The sequence below is a fragment of the Leucopleurus acutus genome, assembly GCF_964270905.1.
Source record: "Leucopleurus acutus genome assembly, chromosome: 3".
In the NCBI taxonomy this organism is placed as follows: Eukaryota; Metazoa; Chordata; class Mammalia; order Artiodactyla; family Delphinidae; genus Leucopleurus; species Leucopleurus acutus.
The window spans coordinates 17,862,890-17,887,625 of NC_139145.1; the positions used below are offsets into that span (position 1 = coordinate 17,862,890).

The 24,736-nt window shown below is 51.5% G+C and overlaps 1 protein-coding gene across 1 annotated transcript in view; it reads right to left on the minus strand.

The window, feature by feature from the left end:
* The window catches only part of RASGEF1C (RasGEF domain family member 1C), a gene marked incomplete at both ends in the record, with an annotated part of 32,118 nt that extends 11,555 nt beyond the window's left edge, over window positions 1-20,563 (minus strand). The window contains 9 exons of the mRNA XM_082835331.1: window positions 2,839-2,934; window positions 3,017-3,096; window positions 3,612-3,714; window positions 5,395-5,484; window positions 10,562-10,636; window positions 11,717-11,917; window positions 18,760-18,897; window positions 20,093-20,215; window positions 20,387-20,563. Coding sequence (XP_082691457.1) covers window positions 2,839-2,934; window positions 3,017-3,096; window positions 3,612-3,714; window positions 5,395-5,484; window positions 10,562-10,636; window positions 11,717-11,917; window positions 18,760-18,897; window positions 20,093-20,215; window positions 20,387-20,563 — 1,083 coding nt within the window. The remainder of the gene's footprint in view (window positions 1-2,838; window positions 2,935-3,016; window positions 3,097-3,611; window positions 3,715-5,394; window positions 5,485-10,561; window positions 10,637-11,716; window positions 11,918-18,759; window positions 18,898-20,092; window positions 20,216-20,386) is intronic.
* Window positions 20,564-24,736: the final 4,173 nt, after the last annotated feature.

Genomic DNA, 24,736 nt, shown 5'->3' on the forward strand with positions numbered 1-24,736 from the left:
CCACGCTGGCTTTAGTCCCTTGCTGTGCTCTCAAAGAGTGTCTCCACTTACGCCCTTGTCACCGGGGCATCGGTGGTGGGCCTGAGTGCTTCACTGTGCTGAGGTATATACACATGAGATCATGTTTCATCCTCATCACTGTCCTGTGAAATAGGGCTTTTATGACCCCACCTCACAGATGAGGAAGCTGAGACTCAGACAGGTTAAGTAACTCATAGAAGCTCACACAACAGTAAGTAGTGGATGCAGGACTAGGACTCTGCTCCAGAGCCCCTGTCCTGTCTTCTTCCTCACTGTGCCAAGAGGGAGGGTGGTCTCTATCCATCTCCCACCACCCACACTGGTGCTGAGTCCCTGGTCCAGTTCTTGTGCATGATGGCTGAATTGAGTTGGAATGGGGAGACCCACTGAGACGGGCAGGGGTGGGGATTAAGGGCTGTGGGACTCTGGGGACAGAGACGGCTCCTCATGGGCCTGGTGCAGGTTTCCTGGTGGCAGGGCCATTGAAGTGGTCCTCTGGGTGGCAGCATTTCCCATGTGTGAGAATTTTTCACCACTTCTGTCTGTCCACATGACTGTAAACCTGGGCCATTGTTTTCTGGACCTGAGCATTTCCATCAGAACCCAGCTCAACCTGGAGGGCACCCAGAGAAGCCTGTGTGGAGGGTGCTTTGTCACAGAGACTAGGGGAGAGTGAGGGGCAGACAGGAGCCAGCCATAGGCAGGAAGAAAACACAAAGTGACCTCCTGCCTCAAAGTTTCAGCTGGGGGCACTGGGAGACTGCGAGAGCATCTGCAAGCTTCTTTCCCTCCTTCCCTACTTCATTTCCTCCCTCTTTCCTTCCCTCTCACCCTCCCTCCCTTTTTTCTTCCTTCCAACCTCCAGCCTTCCATTCTTCTATCTTTCCTTCCTCCCTTCCTTGCACACTTCCATCCATCTATCCTTCCTTCCTTCCATCCATTCTTCCATCCATCCATCCATCCGTCCATCCGTCCTCCAACCTTCCATCCATTCAAGAAGGAGGTTCTGTGGGTCTAGCCCATGGTCCATAACTCCCTGGAAGTTAGAGGAGAATGCAGTGAAACTAAGTGCATAGCTCTGTGAGTCTCCCACCTATAGCCCCAGACCTAAATGCACAGCGTCCCAGCACCCCAGAGCTAGAAGGGGTGCAGAGAGCAGGAGCACAAAGTCCCAGTCTGTTCACTCTGCTCTCAGGGTAGAAGGAAAAGAGTGTAGAGCACCAGTGCTGTGACTGACACCTCAGTCCAAAGGCTGCAGCCTCCTCTAGGCACCCCCACCCACAGTCCAACTCCTGGGCCAGAAACCAGTACCCCTGTGACTGCCACATGGTACCTGTGCCCCGAGGACGGAAGGTAGAAAAGACTGGGAGACTTAGAGTCTGATTCCTGGCTCTGCCGCCTACTTGCTGAGTGACTTGGCTAGTGAGGGCTCCTCTCTGAGAATCAGTCTTCTAATGTAGAAAGTGGCAATGCTGAAGTCTACCCCATGGAATAGTTGTCAGAATTAAATTGGGAGATGGTGGTCAAGTGACCCTCATGCGGTGGGTGCTCAGTGAAGCGAGAGTACCCCTGCTGCCCTGGTTTTCCAGCTTCCTGGCTCCCGGGGGACAGGCTCACCTGCCCTGGGACTTGAGGACATGCCTGCCTGAGTGCTGCACCCCTGCACCAGGCTCCCCGGGACCCAGCATTGCTGAAGTGCTGACAGCCTGAACAGGAAGGGTCAGCTGGACAGGACATGGCCAACAGTGTGGCCTGGGTCTGCGCATAATCTGTGCTCTGCAGGGAGGAGGCTGGGAAGGCCTGGTGGGTTGCACGAGCATGCATATCTCAGCCTGCTTCCCAAACCCGACCACATATGCATCCAATACAATCACAGAGTCACTTCGAATTTCAAGAACAGCAACTGGTTCTATTATCCCGTAAGCTGGAAGCAACTTCCACAAACTGTGGTGGGGCCCTGATTCCACCAATGTTCCTGCAAGAGACCAGACTGAAAAGGCACAGCAAGTCTTGCTGTTTTCTCCCCATGGAGATGAACGACTCTAATCATCAAGCTGGTGACAGGTTTTAAGCTGGCGGATCATGGCAATCCCAGGGCCTGGGATGGTCTCTTGTATCAGAGGCCACTAGGAGAATTTGGAGGAGAAACAAAATTGATCAGGATGACCAAATGCCCTCCAAATGCAAATGTATGAGAACAAGATCTGTGAAAATGCAATTCTGTGGCAAGAAGCCACAGAATTTTGGTTTAGTCATTTCCAAAAAACATAAATGTGATCTGAGGCCACATCAACGAAGGTATTGCCTTTAGGATAAGGAGGTGTAAGACCCTATGTACTTGGAACCACAATTTGATCTGAAACAGAGGGACCCTGACAAATGAAGCTGTTCAGAGAACAAAGGGACCCAAGAGGGGAGGGAACTGGAGACCACAGCATGGCAGGGCAGGCCTGGGGCTGCTGACTCAGGAGGAGAGAGGGAGGCGGGGCCTGGGGCTCAGAAGGACTGGTGGCTGGAAGAAGGAATGGCCTTACTCTGTGTGGCCCTCTGGAGAGGACAGCCCCAGGTGGCTGACACAACCCCACAAGGCAGCACTTGCTACCAGTTAGAGCTGCTGGGGGGTGGGTTGATCTGTTTGGGGAGGTGGTGAGTTCCCTATACTGGAGGCATGCGAGCAAGGTGACACGACTCTCTTATTATAGATGTTGCAGAAGGGCAGGGGATTGGACCAGATGACCTTCAAGTCACCACCCCACCTGGGCCTAGGTGGTCTGGAGCAGGGAGGGGCTCTGAGGGCTGGGCAAGCCTCTGACCTACCTTCTCTCGGCTGCTGTGGGCGGTCAGGGAGCGGTGGGCTGCCCCGCGCAGGGCTGTTCTATAGTTGCAGAAATTCCCTGTTGGGTCCATCTGGTGCTGGAAGGAGATAGGGAGGCATTTGGGCAACTGTGTCCTGGGGATGGCTGGTGGCACCCAGCAGCCCAGCAGCCTTGCTTACCTCGAGGATGAAAAACTTGGCTGTCTTCACTTTGGCCCAGGTCTTCTTCAGTCTTGAGACAGGGCTCATGTTCATGCCAGCTGAAAGAGGGAAGGCTGAGCTGGGGGCAGGGCCAGGCTGGGAGGACTGTTCTGAGCTGCACAGTCCCTCTGTGAGGCCCCCAGCTGGCCTAGCCCCTCAGGCTGCACCCTGACCAGGGCTGATGTTTGTGGAGCCTCAGCCTGCCAGATGGAGGGTGGGTGGCTGCTAATGGACACTGTGTACAGGTAGGCCTGGCTTCTGTATGTGCAGGGCCCCTGTCCCAGTCCCTGTCCCACACTGGCCCTATACTGTGACCAGGGGCCTGCTTTGGGCCCCTGCTTTCCCTGGTTCTGGGGACACACTGCCAAGCTCTCATCAAGCACCCTGAAAGCCCTGGGCTTGCCTCAAAAGGGGCACCTCCCCAGGACCTTTGGGTTGGGGTGGGGGGAACATGGGCCCAGCCTGCACCCACCCCCTGCTCAGGTGGCTTGCACCCCACCTGCCTGGGTGTGCCCACTCCACCCTCTCTGGGAGCACTTGCACCGGGGGCTCCAGGCCTGGCCGGCCCACTCACAGATGATGGCCATTAGGGAGTTGAAGTTGCCGATGTTGAAGCACTCACGGGCTACGTCGATGAAGAACTCAATCACCTGGGCCCTCTGTTTCTTCTTGGACGGCTGGGGACAGGGCATATGAGCCTCAGTGATGAGGTGTCCCCACCCTGCCCTGACCACACACCCTGCTTACCTGTCCCATCCCTCATTAATCTTCTTTAAGCCCATTTCACAGCTGAGATGCTTGATGCCAAAGCAATTTGTAGCCCAGGGACTGAGGCTCTCAGTGCACCCTGGGTGGAGCTAGCACAGAGCTCATTGCCATGGAGGGCCGGATGGGGGCTGGTAGGACTCCTGTTGCCACACAGGAGCCACCTGCAGCATGGGAGGTGCTGGGGGCCCCCACATGTCCTCCTGCCCTCTCAGGCCTAGCTCCAGCACCCCTACACCTAGAAGCAGAAAACATGACTCCCTCACCTCTCTTCCCAGCACCAAACTTCTCCACTTCACACGGGGTGCGGGGGCCCCACGGTGACCCCGAGGCTCTGTCCCCTAGCAACCCCACCAATGCTTTCTGTCGACTGACTGTGATTTCAACCCCAGCTCGAGTCGAGTGCGTGAGACTTTGATCTCTCTGATGGGTCAGAACCAAACTGTGTCCTCTCCCAGGCTGAAGTGCTGCCTGACTCTGGGGTGGGCTCTGTCCAGGCTTCACTCAGGCAAACCCCCGTCTTAGCTGCCAGGCCAGTGATGCGGTGTCAGAAGCAGGCAAGGCCCAAGGAACCCTACAGTGTTCTTTCCACGTAGATTGCCCTCCTCCCATAATTGCAGAAGTGGTCCTTACTGCTGCCAAGAAGCTTGCTGTGGTGTCTGAGGAGCTGTGCATCCAAAACCCCTTCCGAGAGCTGCCCGCCTGAGGTCCTGCCCTTTCATGGGACAGCCCACACGGGGATGGTGATGGTGACCGAGCAAGGTGGGGGATCAGGGCCAACTACTAGGGTGGATGTGGGCACTCTGACAGGAAGCACTGTCTCAGGCTGAGGTATCACAGATGAGCTTCTCCTTTCTCGGTCGCAGACCCCTCATAAACACCTTATGCCCCAAGCTCTGTCTCAGTGTCTGCTTCCAGAGAGCCCACCTTGGCACATATGCTGCCTCCAATCTTCCCCTGAGACGGGGGACCTTGGGCTTCACCTGACAGTGGGAGAATGGGCTTGGGAGAGGGTTCCACTGCCATAAGGAAGGGAAGCGGGTGGGCAGGGTCTGGCTTGGCGGGGCTGAGACCCGGTGGCGAGCATGTCCAGCTCAGTGTTTCCTGGTCTTCCTGCTTTCCAGGAGAAGCCAGAGACCAGGACTTTAAAGTGCAATCTCCCACTTCTTAAAGGTTAGATTATTTCTACCTCTAAGTCCTGAGTGAGCCAAATGGAATTTGTCTGCAGGCCAGACCAGTCCGCCCCAGGAACAGGTGGAAGAAGCAGAGCCCGCCCCCCTCTCCCTCAGCAAGCATCTCTCTGACACCCTCTGTGACTGGCAGGTGGATCCACGCCAGGCAGGATCCACCGGCACGCCAGGATCCACCGCATCACTGACCTGACAGCTAAGACGGGGGTTTGCCAGGCTCTACCCAGAGGGGAGATATCACTACAGGCAAGCTGGGTGACACCCGGTGTCCCAGAGCGTGCCCAGCCTGGCCCTGGGCTTGGAGACAGGCTCATGATGCTCTTCTGGTTCCCTCCCAAGAAGGTTCCTCTCAAGCCCTGGCACCTTTGGCCATGCCAGGTCAGGCCCTGGCTTCCTACGCACCATGCAGATCTCAGTAGCCACAAGGTAGCACAATCTGTTGAACCATTTCACGTAAGCTTCCAGGTTGTTAGTCTTGTCACTGAAACAAGGCTAGGAAAGACACAAGGACCATGCTCAGGCTTTTTGTCAATAACTTTTTGAACACGAATAACTTTTTGAAATCAGCCATGATCATTATAGACAATCTGGGAAATGTCGCAACCTCAAAACCATCCACAAATATCTCAAAACCATCCAAAAATACATGATTTGACATGTATCCTTCTAGTCTTTTTTTCTATACACTTAAAGACGTGACTTAATATGATATATATATATCATATACCCACACACATAATTAATCCTCCTTATTCACAGATTTTGTGTTTGCGAATCTGTCTACTTCCTAAAATTTCATTTGTAACCCCCCCAAATAACACTCATGTCACTTCTTGGTCATTTGTGGACATGTGCAGAGTGGTAAAACATTTGAGTCACCCAATGCCCCTGTGTGTTCCCAGCTGAGGTTGAACTGATGCCCTGACTTCTGGTTTCAGCTCCCATACTATAAACAAGTGTCCTTTTTGTAGTCTGTTTAGTGTCTTTTTTTTTTTTTTGGCACTTTTGTGCTTTTTCTTGGTGATTTCACTGTTTAAAGTGGTCCCAAGCACAGCGCTGCCATGCTGTCTTGTGTTCCTAAGCACATGAAGGTTGTGACGTGCCCTAAGGAAAAAAATATGTGTTAGATAAGCTTCATTCAGACGTGAGTCACAGTGCTGTTGGCCATGAGTTCAATGTTATTGAATCAACAACATATATTAAATAAGGTCTCATTAAACAGAAACACACATAAATCAAGGTTATATATTGACTGGTTGATGAAAATGTTGTGATGAAAGGCTTGCAAGGAACCTAACCCTATGTTTTCCCCAGGAGTAATGGCTCAGTATTTGCTAATTCAGTGTTCACAACGACTATAGGATATAAAGATGTTGAATAATGAGGACCAACCATATGTATTTATGTATGTATGTGTGTATGTATGTTTCTATCTCTATCTCTATATTCTATATATATTCCCACATTTTTCTACATGAACCCTTTCATGTGCTATAAAATATTCTTTAGAAACATAATTTTAAAAATTGATGTAGACTATTCCACTGTATAAATGTACTACAATTCCAGAGAATCCAAAGGAAGTAAAGAAAGAAGGAAAAAAGAAGCACAAGAGGTAAAGAAGACAAGGTACAACAGAAGACAGTAAAAACAAATCGATCTAGAGCAGTAATTACCCTGATATAGACCAGTCACTGTAATTTTAAAAATCCAGCCTTCTGCTATTTTCAAGAGGTACACCCCAAACCCAAGGATATAAGTAAAAAAATTGAAAAATACACGTGATAAATATTTATGTGATATTTATCATCACATAGCTATATTAGTATTAGACAAAATAGACTTTAAGGCAAAAAAGGACTCCAAGGCAAGAAGCATTAAGAGAGTTTAAAGGGTAACTGCATAAAGATAAAAGTTTTGATTTATTGAGAATATGTCATGAGTCTAAATTTATCTGCACCTAATAGCATAGCTTCAAAATATGGAGGCAAAAATAATCCAGAAAGGTAAATTCCTTATAAGGAGGAAATTAAGAATACTTGTTCGTTAAAAGACACAATAATGAGAACGAAAAGCAAAGCAACCAACTAGGAGAAGAAAATTTGCAGTACATCTAACTGACAAGGGATAATTAACTAGTACACATTTTAAAAACTCACACAAAACTCTTAAAAATCCTTAAGAAAAAGACAAATCACCAATAGAAAACCGAACAAAAATCAGGGACAGGCATTTCATAGACAAGAAAACAAGAATGTCCAAAACACATGAAAAGATGCTCCATTTAACAGTTTGACAAAAATTAAAAAGCCTGACAATTTCAAGCGTCAGTGAGGCTGTGGAGCAAGAATAACTCCCTGCTGGCAGTGTAAATGGATACAGCCTCACCTGGCATCACCTGGTAAGGTTAATCATATGCCCACCCTGTGACGGACACAGTGATTCCCTTCGTAGGTATATATTAGAGCAACATCTCAAAGTGTTGTCCATGGACTCCTGGGGGTCCCTGAGACCGTTTCAGGGGGTCCACAAGGGCAAACCTAATTTCATATTCATAGATTATTGCCTTTCACCATGTTGACATTTGTACCAATGCATAATAGAATGATGGGTAAAATTGCTGCCACCTTAGCCTGAATCGAGACAGAGTCACCAAATGACACCAGTGGCCATTGTGTTCTTCACTACCACACACTCACAGTAAAAGAAAAAAAGTGAGTGTGACTAAGAGTGTCCTTGAGGACAAAAAACTTTTCAGTTTTATTAAATCTCAACCCTTGAGTACATGTCTTTTTCATGTTCTATGTGACAAAATGGGAGTGCAGTTGTCCCTCGGTATCTTTGGGGTGGGAATGGTTCCACCTCCCCCCTCAGATACCAAAATCAGAGGATGCTCAAGTTCCATATGTAAAATGGCGTAGTATTTGCATAAACCTATGCACATCCTCCCGTGTACTTCAAATCATCTCTAGATTACTTATAATACCTAATACAATGTAAATACTATGTAAATAGTTGCTTGGGTGAGCAGTAAATTCAAGTATTGCTATTTAGAACTTTCTGGAGTTTTAATTTTTTCTAATATTTTTGATCTGAGGCTGGTGGAATCTGCAGTTGCAGAACCTACAGATACGAAGGGAGGACTGTAGACATAGGCACTTCTGCTGCACACAGAGTTTTGATGGTGGTCTTGCGGAAAAGCACTGGTGTGACTGACTTGTGAGCTGAACTTTACTCATGGAGCACTATTTTTACCTGAAAGAAGGACTGACCCATTATGGTTACTCAGACTTCAGTATTTGGTTGATATTTCCTTGAAAATCAACAAAATGAGCCTGTAACTTCAAGGAAAACAACTGATAGTATTCGTTGCCAAGGATAAAATTCAAGTTTTCAAGAGAAAATTGGGAACTTATAAAACATGTATCTGCCTGTGGAGCGTGACAGCTTCCCAATACTTAAGAACTTTTTGGGTGATATCAGTAGTGAATATATATAATGAATATCATTTTAAAATATCATATAATGAAACATGCCAACATTCAGAAGGTCTGCTTGATTCAGTGAACCCATATTTTCCAAATGGACAATATATGTCACAAAATCCTGCATGGGCAAAAAGATCCATTCAAGATGCAAGATGGACCAATGAATTTTAAAGTGATAGAGTTTATTTTCAGATTCCAAATTGCAGCTGATGTTAAAAAATTACCCCTTGTTGAGTTTTAGTGTACTATCAAAGAAGAATATTCACAATTATCTGAAAAGGCTGTAATATATGCCTCTCTTTTCCAACTACATATTTGTGTGAGGATGGATTTTCAACTCAAATAATGTTAGGTCAAGAGATTGAATGCAGAAGTAGATTAAGAGAATTCAACTGCCTTCTATTGTCAGTCATTAAAGAGATTTGTAAAAATACTGTAAAACAATATCACTCTTCTCATTAATCTTTTTTTATTTTGGAAAATAGAGTTATTGTTCATAAAACTTACATTAACATATAATGAGTTATGATTTTTGAATAAATAAATATTTTAAAAAGTTATTGGCTTTAATGGCTAATAGAATAAATACCGGTAGATATTATTAGTACATAATCAAAAGTTCTTTGGGGTCCTCCATAATTTTTAAGAGTGAAAAAGGCATCTTGAGACCAAAACATTTGAGAACTGGTGCCCTAGAAAAAATGTACCCACATACATTAGAAATGTGTAAGAATGTTCATAGAAGCAATATCTACAATAGCCAAGAGTCTGGAAACAACACAAAAATGTTCATCTACAGTAGAGTGGGTAAAGAAATGTCACGTGCAATCTTGATGTATTTCACAATAAAAAATAATACTTGGAAAGGGCCAAACCCCCAAACAAAACAAAACAGAACAACAAACAACTCAATAAGAGTAGCAAAGCCTCCTTTCCACTCTTCTCCCAGCTCCATGCTGGGCTCCCCAGAGTAACCAGTATTCCTAGAGATTGTCCACACGCATGTGCAAGGGGGTATGTATCATGCACCCTCCTATCTGTTGTTGTTACACAGATGGTCACATACTCTTTGCCACTGCTCTTCACTTTACTTTCTTTTCTCAACAATGGACCTTTGGTGATTATTCCATTCTTACAGTCACTCTTATTCTAATAGTTGCATAGCATTCTATGTATGGATGTATTATAATGTTTAATCAAGTCCCTGTGGATGGTAAGGTAGTTTGCTTCCAGCCTTTGGTCATAAAGCACAGAAAGATATCCCAAATATCTTTGTGCATACATCTTTGTGTACATGTGTGTGTATATCTGCAGGGTAAATTGTTAGGTGTGGAAAGTTGGGGTCCAGAGTGTATATTTCAAGTGTTGATGCTATTGCCATGCTGCTCTCCAAAGTGGCTGTGCCAATTTTACCCCTTACCAGCCGTGTATGAGACGGTCCCTTTCCCTGCACATACACACCCATAATGTTTAATCTTTGCTTATCCGAGAGGTGAAATGCAATTGCATATTCAGGTTTCTCTTCTTTTATTAGGTGCCAGGGCAGAAGACAGGATATTTCCAGTTCTGGTTCGGATTTAACTCCTTGATAAGCACCAGGCTAACTGCTGGTTGGGCTCTGAGAGAGAGGGGCAGGCTCTGAAATTCCACCTTCAGAGGGAAGAGCATGCCCTTAACTTCCCTGAGCAGCTGGCACCAGCCCGCGTTACCCCGGGTGGCCGCTAGAGGGCATCAGCGCCCACCGCAAAGCACCGGGAGGGCACATGGAGTCTTGGAGCGGGGCCCCGTGCGAACCTCTACCCTCTAACCCACCCAGGGCTCCTGCTCCTCGACCACCACTCCGCCCTCGCTGGGTGGGTGACCCGGCCAGGCTCATCCTGCCCTCCCAGGCTTCCCCAGGACTCAGGGCTGCTGGGGTGTGATGGCCTTGGGCTAGGGGCATGGGTGGAGTGGGCACGACCCCTCCAAGCCCATCTGCCCTTGGTCCCTCCGAAGCTGGCTCAGCTGATGCTCCGGGGATCCCCCAGAGGGACCGGTGAGTAGGGGTCACTGCTGGGACAGTCCGTCCAAGGGCCTTCTACCTTTGTGCTGGCCAGAGGGTCCTTGTTCACAAAAGCCTGGACAAATTCCTCAGGTCCAATGTGTTGTAGCCGTTCCTGCACCAGAGACAGAAAAGGAGTTGGGAAAATGGGAAATGTATGGGGAAGGGATGCTCCCTGGGGGCCTGGCATGGGCCCAGTTGCCCTTCTCACCGGGCCTCTACAGCCCTGTTCTGGGTTGTCACAGAGCTTAGCACCAGCTTGAAGGGGGCAGCCCCTCCTTTCCCATGCTCAGGGGCTGCTGTATTTCATGGGGGCAGGGGTCAATGTCTCCATAGGGAGTGCTTGTAGGGTGTGATACCTAGGAAACCAGGCTCGGAATCGGGTAATTGAAATGACCTGCTCCCTCCAGGGTAGGCCTGATGGCTAAGAGCATGGGGTCTGGGTCAGAATTGAATCCTGGCTCTGTCCCTTCTGCTGTGTGACTTCTGGCAAGTCACTTAAACACTCTGGCTTTAGCTTCTTCAACTGTGAAAAGACAATAATAATAGCACCTATCTGGTAAGGTGGTGGGAAGATGAGATAGTGCACGTAACTCTTGAATATAATGCCTGGAAACCAGTAAGGGTGCCATAAACGATGGAGGTTTAAAAGAAAAGAACCCTACTCCCCAGCTTCCCTTCTCTCTGGGGCAGGCCCCTTTGGCCTCTGCATGTACAAGGAGCCCAATATACTGGAGGTTAGGCCAGGGCATCCCTTTCACACACAGGAAGGCCTGTCTGCGCTTCTCTGGAAAGCTGGGGTGGGTACAGTGTGACTGTGTGAGTCCTGGATGGGGAAAACCGAGGCCCGGGTGGGGAAGGCCTTGGATGTGGGAGGATCACACATCAGGTGGTGTCAGAGCCAGGATCTGAACCTAGTTCCTCTGTCCCAGGCCTGGACTCTCAGGCAGGCCAGAGGTCAAAGTTGGGCAGGGCTGGTACCTCCAGCCTTCCTGTTCCTCGCCCCAGGTGTGGTGAGAGACTGCTCCAGAGTCAGGGTCCTCTGGAGATGCCTGGGTGGCCCTGATGTGATGGGCTCAGGCCCTGGGTTAGGCTGAGACCAGGTGGGGTACAAGACGGGGAGTTGGGGGGTGGCCGGCTATTTTCAGTGTTCCAGGCTCTGGGTCTGAGTGGAGGGCGGTGTGGGCCTGCTCACCAGCTCTATGTGGGTCAGCTGCTGAGCCAGTGTGTAGGGGTCACTGCAGATGCTGAGGAGCTCCCTGTGGATAGAGGCTGGAGGCTTGTTCCTGTAGGAGATGGGCTTGTCAGTGCCCAGCAGGCTTTCCGGCCCCTGGCCCAGAGCCGCCAGCTTCTGGTGCAGAGCCTGCAGGAGCTGATGCATCCTCTTTCGGTATGCCTGGAGGAGGGTAGAGAGAGGGTGCTCAGGCCTGGAAACCTGTCTCCGCATATCTAATAGGTGAGGCAGGCAGGCTCCCCAGCTGTCAGGGATGGGCTGCTCCTAGGTGTGCCTGCACCTCCCCCACCCTGAAATAGGACCCAATCCAGGGCAGGCTGGGTTTGGGGCCTACAGTCAAGGCTGGCTGGGGAGAAGGCTGCAGGATCACCAGTGGGAGCCAAGAAGAGCACACATTAGGGAGAGTGGCTGGGTGCAAGCCCCCCCAGCTGTCTGGGGAGAGGGGCAGCATGGGGTGGGGACTGCCAGGGGGTGGAGGGATAGAGGAGGGAGTTGTGGAATGGGCCCTGCCCTGGGTGCTAGTCTTTTGCTTGGCTTCAGTGGGGGTCCCCTCCTGTCTCCCAGGCCTAGCTTAGAGAGGCTTTCCCTGACCAGCCTTGCTGTTCATCCTCTGCCCCTGGCACTCTGTCTCCAGCTCACCCTGTGTGACTTCCTTATGGGACCACTGCAAGAGACGATTGGGGTTGTTTACTCCCTGCAGAATGACAGCTCGGCAGGGGCAGGGAAGTCTGCGTTAACCTCTCTGTGTCATAGCTCTGGGCATGCAGTGGACACTTGATAAGCATTTACTGTACTGACAGAGCCCCTCACCATGCAGCTCAGATGCTGGGCTTGGTGCAGGGACCACCCTCCCACCCCATGGGGAAACTGATTATTGCCCCTCAGAGACCCCTATTTCCAAGGAAGGTGCATCAGACTAGCTGGGTTTACTGAGCAAGTGGTCCACACATTCCCAAAGGTTTGGTCAGTAGCCCACAGAACAGGCCCCCGACTGGTCAGCAAATGGCTCCCCCAGAGGTGGATTCAACCCCCTTGAGCCAGGAGCTGGCCTGGGAGTGACAGTGGGCATCTGGGGCCTGGACTCCTGCCAACAACAAGGTGTCAGGAAGACAGGTTCCCCGCGGGGCCTGGTCCCAGAGGCCTCAGAAGAAGGTTGTGGATAGTCAGTACTGCCAGGTAATTTCAGACAGAAAAAGTGCACATTCTTCATGCACACAAACCCAGAGGCATTTTGCAGGTGGGGCGTAGGGTGTAGGGCTTGCCTGGGGGACCTCAGTGTTTCCTCAAGTCTCTGATGGGGCTCAAAGGAGCACTGAGGTCCAGCATTGTTGGTGCCCAGAGCTCTGGTGATGGAGGTGGCATCCCAGCCCCTTATGAAAGTGCTTCTCTGTGGAGTGGCCAGGGCAGCTGTGGTAGAGCCCTCAGGACACAGGAAACCCGAACCCAAGCCCAAACCCTAACACTAACCCTAACTCCCAGAGCCGTGGGGGGCAGACCCAGAAGGCACCCATGGGTTAGCTGGGCAGTGTGTGGGTAAACTGAGGTCCAGGTCTTCCCTTTGTCGCCAGTGGAAGGAACAACCCGTCTCAGCTTTGCTGTATCCAAAAGTGTGATCAGCACACATGCTGCCTCCCAGGTCTTCATTTGAGTGCCAGGAAGATGGTGAGTTAGGTCCAGTCAGAGCCAGCCCCGGTGACACAGTCACTGGTGATTCCCAACACCTCCACCAGCCCCCCACCTCTCTCTGCTACCCAGCCCAGAGGTGGCTACACTGGCTGTTGAGATCCCGCATTTCCCACTCAACCCTCCACCATCCCATCTGCCTCCTCTCCTGTCACCAGACTAACTCTCACTGGAAAGCCAGGGGCTGTTTCTCAGGCAGCATCTGCCTCAGCTCCCCAGTTTCTCCTGCCTTGGGCTGTTTGTAGGCTTGTCTGTCTGCACTGTGATTGCATGCTGGGTTCCTCCTGCCTCTGTCTATTCCTCTCTTCACCATCCTCTGTACTTCATTCCTGGGTTTTCTGGTTCATGTGCAGAGTGTCGTTTAGTATTCGTGTGCAGACAACCTTCTCCTCTGATCTCCAGAGCCATGTGGGCAAGGGGCCACCTGGACCTGGTGCATGCAAGAAGTCATGCTCTCCTCCCCAGGGCTGCCTCTTCCACCTGCATCCCTGTCCCTGCATCCCTGTTCCATCCCTGCATCCCGGAGCACTGGCATCAGGCACCTGGACGTGGAGCCATCCTCAAACCACCTTCTCCCTCAGGCCCTCCAGGCCATCACCAACCCTCTTGATTTTGCTTTCTTCCATTTCCATGCTTGTTGTCCACCACAGTGTATGTGGTCCAGGCCATAGTCATTTCCCTGGTGGCTGCAGTGGCCTCCTCAGTGGGCCCCATGCATTCATGCCAGCCTCTCTCCATTCCACCCTGTAGCAAGAGTGTTCTGTTCAAAATGCACATTTGACCACTCCACGCTTCTTCCCTAAATTGCCTCCCTGCTTTTGCAAAGACAAAAAGCCTGACATGGCTTGGAGGCCCTGAGGTCAGCTCTGGGCATGCTCAATGGCCTCCATGTAGCCCTTGCTCCTCTTTTCTGTGCTCCAGACACAGACCACTCCCCGATCCCTTTGACCCCTTGTCCCTCCTGCCCCATGACCCAGGCAGGACCTGTACAGCCTTCTCCCTCCAAGCTCCATGCCCTTCCTTCACAGCCCTTGTCCAAGCCTCTCACTGGAGTACCAGCTCCATGAAGGCAACACTGGGTCACTCTTTGCTGGTCCCCAGCATGAACAGGAGGGGCCCACACATATTTGCTGATTAGATAAAACTGGCCTTCACCTGCTTCTAGACAGTCAGCCTTTCCAAGGCAGACTTCAGAGCTCTACTGAAGTCAAGGATGCAGTGCATCTGTGGCTACAGTTTGATAGAACCAGGCACTGGCCCTATTTTTAAATATATGCAGACAATTTAGCAGGACTTTTTTCTATTGAACCAATATTCACTCCAAACAATTGCCATTGCTTGTGTGCTAATTCATTTAAAAATTTTCCTTTAGTGTTAACCTCAAGCTTATGTGTTGATTTTTTCCTGAATCTTCTGTTCCCCCTCTGAATGTGGGGAAGGTATTTGACCTTCTCTTTGACCTCCTCTCATTCTCTCACTGATTTCTACACCTTGTGGACACCGTCAGGGAGATCTCAGTGAATCCGGGCAGGCCCAGGGACCTACCGCTGAGAACGCCAGTGTGTTCCTTGTCACTGTCAGGAGCCCACATTCGAGCGCCAGGGTGCACCCAGCATGGCTCAGCTCTCCCCCAGTGGCTCGCCCGTGAGCTGGAAGGATGGGGACTGGGCTGTTTTCTCTGTCATTCTCACAGAGCTGCCTGCTGCATGCACGGAGCCAAGTGTGAGTGTAGAGGTCGCCATCCAAGAGTGGCCTGGGTGGTGGCCATGGCTCTCCAGGTGCCTCCAAGTTCTCTTGGACTGAGCATTTCGTGATTAGGATCCATTTCCATCCAGACAAGTACGGGCCCTTGTTTTCTGAAGTTCCTGAAAGCTCCCACCTGAGCCAGCCCGAGGCTGATGTCCAATGGGCTTAGCCCACCTGCACAGGCAGGAGTTCTGCACCCACTGCCAGCTCGTTCTCTGAGTCAGCTGTCCACCACCTTTGCCCTTGGCGGGAGGTAGTAGACAGCCATGTGAGTGGGAGAGCAAGGCCAGAGCGAGGAAGGCTGCCCGTACCGTCAGCCTCCTCTGGCCAGCCCAGTGGGTGTGGCCAAGGCACTGCTGTCCTCCTGTCCTGTCTCCCTCACCAGGGCTGTGACCCTCTCTGCCTTCCTGTGATCCCCCAGTCTCCCTCAGCCTCGGCATTGGTCTTCCTGAGCTGTAACTGCTGAGCCCAACCTACCAGGATGGGAGCCGAGGGTGGACTGGAGCAGCACAGAACCCACAGTCATAGAGAATGGCCTTCCCAGAGCCGCTCCAGCCCCTTGTTCCCGGTTACTGAGAGGTGGTGGGGAGCACAGTGAGGACATGAGGCTTCCAGGAAATGGCAGGGGGGCAGGAAGAAAGAGAAAGGTGTCACCTTTCACAGCCACTTTGATGGGGAAGCCCCACTCCTTCCTGGCCCTGTACCACCTCCTCCACGTTCCTGAGCAGCATTGTTCTCCTCACAGCCCTTTGAGGGAGGGCTTATCATCTTCCCTCTTACAGAAATTAATTTAAGGTCCAGAGAGGTTAAGTAACTTGCCCAAAGACACGCAGTTCTGAAAACACTTGTGTTCATCTCATTGTATTATGCACAACACTTTATATCATCCTATCTTGATCCTATCTCTGTGTAAGAAATCTTTTACAAGATGATTCTGAAATGTTTTTGGAGCAAAAGATATAATGCCTATGATTTAAAAACATAATTTGGAGGGAGGGGAAGTGTGTGAGGGGATAGAAGAAACAAGTTTGGCAAAATGTTGATAATTGTTGAAGCTAGGCTATGAGCACACAGGAGTTCATGGTTACTATTATCTATGTTTGTATATGTTTGAAATGTTCCATAACAAAAGTTTCAAAAAAGTTAAAAATAATCCCCATGTGCCTGAACTTCGGAAAGAATTTGTTCCTCATCATAGCTCACATTTACCAAGTGCTGAAATACGAGCACACGTGACTTCAGGGCCTTTGCCGCAGACCTGTGTGGTGGGAGCAGTTATCTTCTCTGTTTGACTGATGAAGAAACTGAAGTTCAGAGAGGGGAAGCACACCATAGCTGTGGTTTCTGAGCTGTGGTTTCTGAGCTGGGATCTGAGCTCAGAAGGTCTGACCCTGACCTCATGTTCTGAGTCCTGTGGGCCCTACCTCATCAGTTTGGTTCAGGGCTCACCAGCTCCTTTCCCAGCTGAGACTGTGCCTGTGCTGGGAGGGGAGCAGCCTGCAGTCCACCCGCAGCATCCAGGGGAGGGAAACCAGCACCTACAGGACATCCCCTTGGAGCAGGTGCTTTCTGGGGAAGGGCAACTTGGGGATTACAAAGACACATGGGGCACCCCTGGCCTGAGCCTGGGTGGGTGGCATGGAGACTAGGGAATCCCAGGTCCAGTTCTCACCACTCAGCATACCTAATTGGATTCCAAGGGAAGGAATGAGAAATGCCCCGAATGAGTTATTTCTGCTTTGAAAATCCACACCTGGTGGATGACTGCTTTCTATAGCCCATTCATAGGTCTTGGCTGTATCTTATTTTCATCTACTGGGTAGTTAGAAAAGATTTCCCGGCACAGTCTTGACAGATTTTTTGAGGGCTCAGTGAGGAGGCACTGCTTCTCAAGGAAACAAGCCCAGGACTTACACCCATCCCACGCCACCGTGGCCAGAATGACAGGGTCTGCCTCTGAAATTGCTCTGCCAATGGCAGAGGCAGGCCTGATAAGGGCAGATAATCCATCTTGTCAATGGCTTAGACCTCACCTGCTTGAAGGCCTCCTGTGGCAGGGGAGAGAGATAAAGCAGAGGACTGGGCTCTCATCTCACTACATACCCTCTGCTCCATCCATGCATCCATCCATCTACCGTCCCTGCAACCATCTATTTCCCACCCATCTGTTACTGCCCACCTCCCCTTTTATACATTCACCCACCCACAGATCCATCAATTCACTTATCTATCCTTCCTCCCTCCAGTCTAACATTTGCCCTCATCCATCCATTCATCCATCCATCCATCCACCATTCATCCATCCACCCATCACCATCAATCCACCATCCATCCATTCATACATACATCCACCGTCCATCCACTCACCCACCCATCCATCCATCCACCATCCGTCCATCCATCCATCCATCCACCATCCGTCCATCCATCCATCCACCCACCCACCTTCCCATCCATGTTCTCACCCACCCACCCATACCCACACACACCCATCCACCTACCCATTCACTCACCCTCCCATCCATCTAGTCATCCATCTACCCACTCATCTAGCTATCATTTCTACCATTCTCCTCCACTTCTTTCCATCAATCTCTCGACATCCACTTAGCCCATAAATCTCCCTGCCTACCCAACTTCCCAAACATCTTTCTTTCCCCCTCGACTCATCCATCAAAGTAGCCAACTATGTACCAAGCCGGTCAGTCAGCATCTCCCCTTCCTGCTTCATCCTCCTGATCCATCCAATCATTGAGCCTTCCCTGAGTCTCCTTTCTGCTGCAACCTAAGCCAAGTGTTATAATCCCCAGATGGATCAGGGGATGCAAAGGAGGAGGAGGAGATGACCCTCATCTCACCGAGCTCTCATAACAACTAACTTGCTGGCTATGTGAAATGACCTCAGGGCAGGGCATCCCTTTCTGAGCCTCAGTTAGGCCTTGGACTTTACAGCTTCCTGGTGCCCAGCCTGCCTTGGCAGTTCTCCTTTGGCTCTGGCTGGCTCTGTGTTCAGACCCACTGTGGGGCATGTCACTAGCTGTCAGCTTGCCGCATTCAGTCTCCTCCCAAGGCAAGCAACATGCACTCCCCCTCAGTGTTCTCACCCTAATCCTGGGAGGTAGGGAGTAGGGAGTTTTGTTCCTCTTTCACCTTTAAGTGCCTTCCCCAGAGTAATGCAGCTGGGAGAGCAGGGCAGGGTGTGGGGCGCAGAGGCACCAGATGCCCAATACACTGGCTGCCTCCCAAGCTACTGGGGAAGAGGGTTCTGCCAGGCCAGCCTAACGGGTCATTGACCTATGGCCCGACCACGCAGCCACAAGAGCCCTTCACTTGCCATCTGATGCCACTGATGAGAGCAGGACAGGAGAAAGGTCAAGAGACCAGGCCTGGAACCAGAGGCCTGCTCTCCCTGCCAGCTCTGCAGTGCCTGATTCTCTGATGGGGCAGAAAGGGACTGATTTTAGAGGGGCTGCAGTGTGGGGAGATGAGGACCCTGAGGCCATCCCAGGAACAGGCTCGGATCTGGGGTGTGAGGGTGTAGACAAGGTGAAGAGAATCCCTCTTGGCTCGCCCACCTCGTCACAGGGGGCGATGCGGCCCACCACATCCTTCAGGTGACTGATGGTCGACTCCTCCTGGAAGTCCCGAGGGAACGTCTCTGTCCACTCGGCCAACAACTGGAGCAGTTTGGGGCCAAACTTCCGGACCTGGACCTGCAAGGCAATCCGAGGGTCGTCTGCATTTGGTGAGGGTTGCTTGGGAGGTGGGGGTCACAGCAGCCACTGTCTCAGCCACTTACTGCGCGTCTGGGCTGTCCGAGGGGCAGCAGCAATGGCTGAGGTGGGGTGGGCCTCGTGCCTACTTTGTGCCATGAGACAGAGACGGGACATGGGGATGGGGGCTGACCACAGCAAAGCAGAGGGGGACAGACACACATTTGGAATGGGGGTCATCTCTTGTTTGTAACTGCCAGTCATCCCATCTCCCTTTCTGTGGTGACAGCATCTGTTTTCCTGTGGGGTCTCCCTCTCTATCCTTCCCACCTGATCCTGACCCAGGGCTCACAGGAGTGTGCCCAGATCAGTGCTGGCCAATCAGGGCATGACACACCCCCATCATGCACTGTGATTGGCTCACAGAGGGGCATGTGGCCTAAGCTAAGCCAATGAGATCGGGGCTTTTATTTATCAGGATCCTCTTTCCACAGGATTGGGAAGGGTAGACCATGACCCTGGAGCCGCGGAGGCCATCAGTCACCATACAGAGAACCTGCCTGAGCCAGAGTGAGGCTGGCCAGAGGTAAACAAAGCAAGGGGTCTTAGGGAGAAAGACCACGTTTTAATGGTGTTTTAGTCCCTGGAGCCAGTGGTAGCTTGAGACTTTGCAGTTATATGAGCCAGTAAAGTCCCTTTGCCTTAGGCCAGTTGAAACTGGGTTTCTATCACTGGACAGCGGAACCCTACTGACACATGTATAAATAGACAGTTGTAGCCCATGGGATATGGCGAGGGACTGAGGAAAGGATATGGGGAACTGAGGGAAGGCTGAGCCAACAGTGGACCCGCAGAAGAAGAAAGGGTGGAACAGAGGGTGCTGGGGGCAGGGAAACCAGCAGGCACGGCAGGGCCATCCCAGGCCACAGATGGGGATCTACTCATGGGGCTCTGGGGGCCCAGGTTTGGGCTGTGTGAGCTCAAGGCTCCCCTCGGGCATTGGAAAACAGCACTGGGGTTAAAGATTCTGACTCTGTCCCTTCTGGCTCTGGGCTTCAGACAAGTCAGAAACCCCTGTGGGCTCCTTGTCAGGAGAACGGGAGCAATTGCTGCCTCTCCAAGATGTTGATTCACAAGTGCATGTCAGGGGAGACCCAGTACACTCGGAGGCCCCCGGCCCTGCCCCACCTCTCACCTTGTCCAGCACTGGCTTGTCCAGCTGCTGCTGCTCGATGCACAAGTGGCAGACCCGGGCCAGGAGCTCCTGGGGCTCGATGAAGAGGCGGGAGCTCAGCAGGAAGGTAAAGATGTAGGCTTTCTGGGGGGATACGGGAGAAAGGCAGCATGTGCTTACAAGGGCATGGAAGGACGTGCCTCCGAGCCTACTCCACCCCCAGGCCCAGCCAGCCCCAGCTCTGCTGTCTCCCCCATGCCTGGCGGAAGAGAGCCCAGTCTGCTACCCCTCCTCCCCACTGGGTGGATCACCCACCTCAGGGTAGTAGTCAGCTTTGGGCACCAGCTGCTCGATCAGGGTGTCCAGGGAGGCTGAGGATGGAGCTCCATCCAGGAGGGGCTGCCCGGCCTGCTCACCATCCGTGGGCTCAGGGTGGGGTGGGCCGAGGCTGCCTGGAGTGACCATGTCGGAGGTGCTCAGTGTCCGGGGCATGCCTACCTGCAATGGCAAGGGGCATTTGGACCTGCCGGTCCCCCGGGATCCTGGCTGGGCAGGCCCTGCCTCCCATAGGCTCTTCTGTGCCCACCTGAGTCCAGTGATCACCTCCTGGGAGGGCTGCCAGGGAGGGATCCCCCCCACCCCATAGCCACTGCATCCCCAGGAATCATCTCTTTTCCATTATCATTCCTAGCCATTTAGGGACTGACTGTTTCCAGTATCCACTCCTACTCGCAGTGAAGGTTGTTTCTGACCAGGCTTAGACAATCAACGTATTTGCCCTCCTGCTGGCCACAAGAATGAGTCGGGGGTGGACCTGATCCAAACTAGAGGGCTCAGATGCAATCCTAGAACTTCTGTGGCACTTGAAAGCTCTTTCCCCTGGGTCCCTGAGCAGTGGAACGGCACGGTTGGAACCATCCTGTCCCTCAAGGAGCCAGGAAAGCGAGCACATTCCTGAGTTCAGTGGGTGAGGCCCTGGATCCTGCTGTGCCCGAAGCTGCTCTGTGGACTGCTCCATCACATGAGTCTGTTTGGGTTTCTCTCAGGTGCAGCCAAATGACGGTCCAGGCTCTTTGTGATTAGGACCCACTGACCTGTCCAGCTATGCCCCCCTTGCAGGAAGGCTCTCCCACCATCTTCAATCCTCCATCCCTCTGCACGTGGCTGAAGTGACTCCCCCTAGGTGGGACCTTCCCTGTTTCCCTGCAGCAACCCCTCAAGGCTGGGCCTGACTTCCGGTGGGCATCAGCAGATTCTCCCTGTCAGCATTGTGGAGTGCTTGGGGTGCTGCTGGTGCCTGGTATAGAGAAAGGTCTCCAGCCAGACCTCCTGCGGGTGGGGCCACAGCACACATATCTTCTGACCCAGCACTGAGTCAAGGTCCTGGCCTGCAGCAGGCACCCGTCCACGAGTGTGCACTGGACAGTGCTTCCTCCCTCGGGCTCTGCACATATGCCTGTTGGCCAGTCTTCCTGAACGAAGCCTTTGGGGCACTTGTGGCAGTGAGTCCTGGCCAAGCCTGTGACTGTTTAACCATCTCCCATACGTTTAACCAGCTCCCATATGTAACCATCTCTCCATACATTCAAGCAGCCCCCGCAGCCTTAACTGTGGAGTCCTGCAGGCTCACCACAGGGACCTTACAGGGAGCAGCCACCCCACTGCCCCTCTCACCTCACCCCTGCTGCCCCCATGGCAGACCCTGGCCCCAGCCTGTTTCTGACTTCTCCTGACCGCTGGTGACCTGGCCCTGAAAGTAAAGACAGAGGGACTTGGAGAGTCCAAGCTGATGTTGGGGATCAGAAGCAGCCCTGCAGAGGGCCGTCTCTAGGGCGTGCAGCGACTGGGTTACGGTGCAGGGAGGGTGCGGGAACCAGTCTGAACAGCGGCCTGGACAGTCCCAGCCCTAGGGACAGCCACAGCTGTATCTCACCTTTCCAGCAAAGTTGTAAGTGTTCAATTTTCAGTTGATGAAACTAAAATTTCACAAAATTGTCTCCTGTCCATCCCAGTGGGAAAGCTGCTGCACATGAGGGCACATGGGGGCTGCCCTGCAGGGAATGGTGGTTAACTCTGGGGTGAGCGCTGCCTCTGCCGCACACCCAGAGCCCAGAACCAGAGCCCAGTTCCACTAGACAGAAAGCTCTTGAGGCCAGGAAGGTCCGCTCTCTCCTGCCAGACACCTGGCATCTCCTCCCTGTAGCCTGTCCCAGATCCCAGTTTTCTCAAAGATGAGCCAGTAGCGGAGGTGGAGGCGATTCTGGAAACCTCTCTGTAGCTCAGGGTGGTCCGTCAGACAATGTGAGAGGGGCTGCAGAGGGGCCTTTCTGGGGAAGCCAGGATGCCACAACTTCAAGAGGTGCGCTGGGAAGCATCCAGAGCACCTCAGGTCTGGCCTGGTACTGGGGGCCGGGTGTGGGGGGCCGGACACACGAGGAAGGGGGGAGGGCTTGGACCCAGCTCTGTTCCGAAGCAGCAAGTTTACACTGGAGGTCAGGGGTTGCGTGGAGCTGGGGGCCAGAACCATTATGACTCACAGGGATGCCCAGAGAGCAGAGGGGTGGCTGATGTTGCCCTCCCACCTCCAAGCACCCATCCTGTTGCCAGCTGGGCTCTGGCCCAATTATCAGTGGATGGATGGGCTTGGCCCCCTGCTGCAGTCTCTGGTGTCTCCTGCTGTTGCTGATTCATGCATGCATTCATGCGTGCATGCATGGAGTGGCTGCAGACGGACAGGACCTCTCAGAGCTGGCAAGGGGTTGGGGAGGCAGACATAAGCAAGCCAAGGCATGCAGAGAGACTGTACCACTGAGGCTCTGAAGGGTGTGCCCAGGCAAGGGGAGAGGGGATGATGACTTCCTGCATCTGGGTATTCCTTTGAGATAGGGTGGGTGCGGTCAGAGCCACAGTAGTGCCCTGACATTCCTCCCACCCCTCCCCGAAGGTGCGCTGGCACAGACGTCATCCTCCTTCCTTGAGCAGGGGCTCCAGCCTACTGGGAACACAGACGGGCTGCAGAAGTGGCCCCCATTCACCCTCTCCCATAGGAACTGCTTTTATTAATTTCTTACCTATTTTTCTGTCCTTCTGTATACAAGGACAAGAAAATATAAATATATATATTCCCCCCTTTCTTTATTACACAAAAAGTAGTGTATTGCACACACTCTCCTGTGCTCTTTTCACTAACAGTACATTTTGGAAATCTTCCCATGGCAGGACAGAGCACGTTCATGCTTTTTATTTTTTAACTGTCCCACAGTAATCCATTGTTCGGATGTCCAACGGTAATTTTTTTTAACATCTTTATTGGAGTATAATTGCTTTACAATGGTGTGTTAGTTTCTGCTTTATAACAAAGTGAATAAGCTATACATATCCATATATCCCCATATCTTCTTCCTCTTGCGTCTCCCTCCCACCCTCCCTATCCCACCCCTCTAGGTGGTCACAAAGCACGGAGCTGATCTCCCTGTGCTATGCGGCTGCTTTCCACTAGCTATTGGGGTAATTTTTAAAAGCCAACTCAACTGTCCATCAACAGATGAATGGATAACAAAATGTGATGGATACACACGATGGGCTATTATTCAGCCTTAAAAAGGAAGGACATTCTGACATGTGCTACCACGTGGGTGAAACTTGAGGACTCTAATGCTGAGTGAAATAAGCCAGACACAAAAGGACCAATCTGTATGATTCCTCTTACATGCAGCTCCTGGAGTAGTCAAGTTCATAGAGACAGACAGTAGAAGGTGGCTCCCAGGGCAGGAGGTGCATGGGGAGTTACTTTTATTCACAGAGAGCTTCAGTGCTGCAAGATAAAAAGAATTCTGGAGATGGATGCTGGTGGTGGTTGCACAACAATGTGAATATATTTAATGCAATTGAACTGCACACTTAAAAATGGTTCAGATCGTAAATTTCATGTTATGTGTATTTTACCACAATTTTAAAAGAAGCCAGTGATGCTGGGAAAATTGTTTATTGTCACAATTTCCCTTGAGAATCCTTGGAATCACCAGTAGTTCCCCAATGTGTGCTTCTAAGCACACAGCCTGCATGGTGTACATGAGCAGCAGCTGGGAGTACAGGGCCAGCACAGAGGTCCCAAGCGGGCTGGCGGGCTACTCCGTCTGTGCCCCATCTAAAGAGCTGTTTCAAGTTATCTCTCTTTGCTTTGCCTGGGGGCCTGGGACTCCGTGTGTGTGTGTGTGTGTGTGTGTGTGTGTGTGTGTGTGTGTGTGTAGACAAGTGCATGGTATGACTCCAGTAGGTGTCTGCTTTATACCCACTAAATGAACAAGACAACAAAACAACCAGTGCTGTCTGGCATGTTGGAACAGCCCTTTAAACACTGCTGGGCAGGGCTATACACTGTCACAGCCCCTTTGAATTGGACAAGATTTGACTCGATGTGCAAAGAGCCTTATGTTTGAGAGTGTTCTTTCACCTTAATCAAATCCTTGGAAATTTATCCCAAGAAAATAATCTAAAGAGGAAAAGTTTTGGAAAGGAGTTTGGTTTGGTGTTAATTATAAGCAGTGAACAAAATGCAGAACGCCACAGATGATGAACAGAAGGAGAACATACCCATTAGTGGAGTTTCTGTTGCCGTTGAAATGACAGTTATGAGGACTCAGTGATAACATAGAAATGGTTATG